The sequence below is a fragment of the Bradysia coprophila genome, chromosome IV, assembly GCF_014529535.1.
Source record: "Bradysia coprophila strain Holo2 chromosome IV, BU_Bcop_v1, whole genome shotgun sequence".
In the NCBI taxonomy this organism is placed as follows: Eukaryota; Metazoa; Arthropoda; class Insecta; order Diptera; family Sciaridae; genus Bradysia; species Bradysia coprophila.
The window spans coordinates 732,530-737,029 of NC_050738.1; the positions used below are offsets into that span (position 1 = coordinate 732,530).

The 4,500-nt window shown below is 41.2% G+C and overlaps 1 protein-coding gene across 1 annotated transcript; it reads left to right on the forward strand.

Moving 5' to 3' along the window:
- Window positions 1-694: 694 nt before the first annotated feature.
- LOC119066566 (2-hydroxyacyl-CoA lyase 1) lies at window positions 695-3,522 on the forward strand. Its single transcript, XM_037169113.1, has 8 exons — window positions 695-905; window positions 1,066-1,465; window positions 1,524-1,893; window positions 1,958-2,035; window positions 2,345-2,662; window positions 2,743-2,773; window positions 2,838-3,073; window positions 3,146-3,522. The coding sequence occupies exons 1-8, from the start codon at window positions 855-857 to the stop codon at window positions 3,363-3,365; spliced, it is 1,704 nt and encodes a 567-aa protein (XP_037025008.1). The 5' UTR covers window positions 695-854; the 3' UTR covers window positions 3,366-3,522.
- The last annotated feature ends 978 nt before the right edge of the window (window positions 3,523-4,500 follow it).

The window sequence follows — 4,500 nt, forward strand, 5'->3', positions numbered from 1 at the left end:
GCACGCCTCTGTAGGTTTCAATACAGCTAAGCTACAGCCGAAAACGCGTTCCCGACCCTCGAAAACCACACTCAGAAACCACTTCGAGGCCAATAAAACAAAATTCTGGTTTTTCCTGGGGTAATGGCGTATCACATTTTCATTTTTATGCCCACCCTGAGGTTCCTGCAAAATTTCATGGAGATTGGCTGACTAGTTTCCGAGATCGACCGTCGATAGATAGACAGATAGACAGATAGATAGAAACATACAGAGTAAGTTGAAAGATTTTGATTGTTTGGAAAACGTTAATTTGGTGCATTTTCTATCAAAATGACCAACTTCAAAACGATGTATCTCCGGCCATTTTAGTGGAGTGATAGCTCGTTTTGCTCGTATTTGAAGCGCGAATAAGATAGAATAGGATTTGTGGTGATACATGCCAAAGGAAAGAAACTTAAATTCTCGCCGCGTCTCAAACAAATTTCTTCGTTCTTTTTTTGGAAGTTAGACTGTGTCAAGTCCTCCGCTATCGCTCCGGACATGAACATCTCGTATAGCTGTTATAACTGAAACTACCCTCATTTTCAAACGACAAAACTTTCGAACAAAGAAATGTTTGAACATTTTCTCAAACAGGCATGGCTTCGGCTAGACTGTAGCTTCGGTATGATGTTCGAAATTCGTTGACATTTCAATTTCCCCTCTCTTCTTCGCTTCATAGTATATTTTCATCTTATCTCTCATGTTATTTGTTGCTGGTTCATTATCAATCTTATGTACACACTTTCGATGAAATTGTTTGTTGTCTTGGCTCAGTAAGTCGATATTTGTTTCAATATTAAAAAAGTGTTACAATCGTCCACACACACATCATGTCTGCTGTACAAGGCATCACCGTATTAGCTGAATCGTTGAGAGCACAGGTAAAGCACTTGATGAAAATAATTAATATTTTTCTGCGTAATCATCGCTGTCCGTTGTCGTTATCTGCTGGTACAAAGTTTATAATTAAAAGTCTTATCTGTTTGCAATTACACTCTCGCTCCGAATGGCGCTGAATTAAAATGTTCATCTCATGTACAGGGAATCGAATATGCCTTCGGGATCGTTGGTATTCCCGTCATTGAATTGTCAATGGCAATGCAAACGGCTGGCATCAAATACATTGGGATGAGAAACGAACAATCGGCTTGTTATGCAGCCCAAGCCATCGGCTATTTAACTGGCAAGCCAGCCGTTTGTTTAGTAGTTGCCGGTCCCGGTTTACTGCACGTCACTGGTGGCATGGCTAATGCTCAAGTCAACTGCTGGCCGATGGTAGTAATTGCCGGTGCTTCATTCCAAGATCACGAAGGAATTGGTGCATTCCAAGAATTTCCACAAGTCGAAGCATCACGGCCATACTGTAAATATGCGGCGAGACCTCCAAGCATTCCACTAATTCCATTGCATGTTGAAAAGGCCGTTCGTTTGGCTACTTACGGTAATTGTCAATACCCCAATCCCAGTCGAACTTGGCTAACTTTTCCGATAATTTGTAGGACGTCCCGGTGTTTCGTACTTAGACTTCCCCGGAAATTTGCTACTCGGGTCAACAACGTCGAAAATCCCCGAGCAATATTCCCATCCGTCGCCACCACTTATCTATCCGGACCACGACGCGGTGAGCAGCGCTGCTAGTTTGTTGAAAAATGCCAAAAGACCACTGATTATTGTGGGAAAAGGATCGGCCTATGCGCGAGCTGAAAATCCAGTTCGACGACTGATCGACGAGATCAATTTCCCGTTCATCGCGACACCGATGGGAAAAGGAGTTGTGCCCGATTCATCAAGTCGTAGCGTACAATCGGCACGTTCGTTAGCTTTGCAGAAAGCGGATGTTGTTTTGCTACTTGGGGCCCGTCTTAACTGGTAATGATGGACCCTTTGCATTTCTGGTCGCTAAGACTCGAAACGAATTTTTCTCTCGTTTCAGGATTTTACACTTTGGACGACCACCGAGGTTTGCAGCTGATGTAAAATTCATTCAAGTCGACATTTGTGCTGAAGAAATGTAAGTGGTTGGTTCATGTGATGTGTTGATGATAATTTCTGGGTTCAATTAATCATTTGATGGCTATCGTCATACCGTAGAGCACAGAATCGATAAATTTTTCCACTGACTGATAAAGTAACGAGTAGTACGATTGTTTATCGTGGGAATTGTATATTCAAACCGGTTAAGGTCAAGCAATTGAATCGCTTGTTTGATCAATTACAAATTCAAATTTCGTTTGTTGACTGATTAGATGTTACTACATTGTAGAGAGTGCATGCCTTTAAAACCCTTGATGCCTTAACACCTTCTTTGATTCCAATACAGGCACAACAGTGTACGCAGTACCGTTGCGATACAATCAGACATACTGCCATTCACCAATCATCTGTTAGAACAACTGAACGGCCAAAATTATCAGTTTGATAACAACAGTGACTGGTGGACGTCATTGAGACAAAAGTGTGCAACTAATCAGAAAACTGTACAAGGTTACGCCAGAGATGTTTCGACTCCGTTGAATTACTACGCCGTGTTCCATCATATGCAAGAGATTCTTCCACAAGATGCGATCATTGTTAGCGAAGGAGCCAATACAATGGACATTGGTCGATCGATGTTGCTCAACCAATATCCGAAGCACAGGTAACATATTGTGGTCGTTGGCCAGTAACAAATTTCCGTTTTTGGGTTGGGGTCTGAACGAAACTTTTTCTTTATTGCAGGTTGGATGCAGGCACTTTTGGAACTATGGGAGTAAGTACAGTCGAAAGTGTAATCCATGCGCCGTTCAGTTACTGGAACGAAATTATATTCACAGGTTGGACCGGGCTTCGCTATAGCAGCCGCAATATTTTGCCGCGATCACTATCCAGGCAAAAGAGTCATCTGCGTGGAGGGTGACTCAGCATTCGGATTTTCCGGCATGGAAATTGAAACGATGGTGCGTTACAATTTGCCGATTGTGATTGTAGTTGTGAACAACGGTGGCATTTACGGTGGCTTTGACCAGGAAACATTCGATGCTATTCGCAAGGACGCTGATTTGCTCAAAGTGTAAGAATTTTGGATTTTTTTTTCACATTCGTCACGTCATGGTTAACATAAAAAATGTCTTTTTTCGCACAGTACACCACCGACGGCACTGACTGTCGAAACGAGATACGAGAATATGATGCAATTGTTCGGACAAAAGGGTTACCTCGTTCGTGACATTCCACAGCTGCAAAGCGCTTTGAGTGAAGCTCTCACTTTGACGAATCGTCCGACAATTATTAACGTACTGATCAGTCCATCTTCCGATCGAAAGCCGCAAGAGCATAGTTGGTTGACCGAATCGAAGTTGTGATCACGTCACACAAATGGAACAAAGCCAAATCTATGAATTTGGCGGGTTGACGGACTGGTTAGGGTTGTTTTACCATTTAAAATACAGAGACGTGTCGGTGTAAAGATTAACTATACTCCAGTTTAGAAGAAAATGTTAATAAATTTGCAGAAACAATTTGTTGGAATTTTCATTTCGAAATTGTTACGGGAGGACTATTCTGGGAACCCTTACAAGAGTGGAAGATTCTTGAAAAGAAAAGTCCTAAGACTCACAGAAAACTATCGACAATTTATTTAGGCTTCTGACATCGCCTCTAACAAACGACAAGCATATGACAATAATGTCAATGAATCTGTTACTCCTTGGGTCTAAGTGGTCTAAGTGTTTGATCACTGGAGATCATGTAAAATGTCGAAATTTTGTTTGATTTTCTATTATTTGATCAGATTGCATTTCCAAAGCATCTGTTGTTCCAGATGCAAACATTAATAATTTTGAAGTGGCTCGAGATTGGTACTTAACCTTCTCAAACTACATCCTTGGGTGCGTCTAAATTGTGCGTCCATTGAAATTCAATCGGTTGCCAGTGTGAAGAGACTGGAAAAGTTTTCCAACCAATCGCTAGAATCGCCCACTGAAACATATCAAAGCTCATGCGGTCCAACTGAAAGACAGAATTTTCTATGTCCCCGTTCTTAATGGTAACAGTAGGTTACATTGGATGCTGCGAAAGTAATTCATTACATGAGCTAACAATTTTGTTTTAAAAGCAAACTAGTAAGTGTGTTTTTGAGCAACAAGGTCTTTTTGACATTTGTGGATATTGTATAATACGAGCCGACGGCAAGTTACAGAACTACTCAGTTACCGAAGCAAGTAGCTCAAAAATACACGACGCAGTTTGTGAGTATCGCAAAACTGTTTCCGAATTAATGAACTATACGCAGCAGCATCCAATGTATTCTGTTTCACTGCCTACCACATGTAAAAGTTGAATTTCACATAGAAATGCAAGAAAAATTAACCAAAAATATTCGATCATTTTTGCTGTGTAATGTTCAATTCTCACATGGGGCAGGCAGTAAAATTGATTTCAATGTCGTTAAAACGAAAACGAAAATGAGGGATTCCAGAGTTTTCATCTATCTTTGCC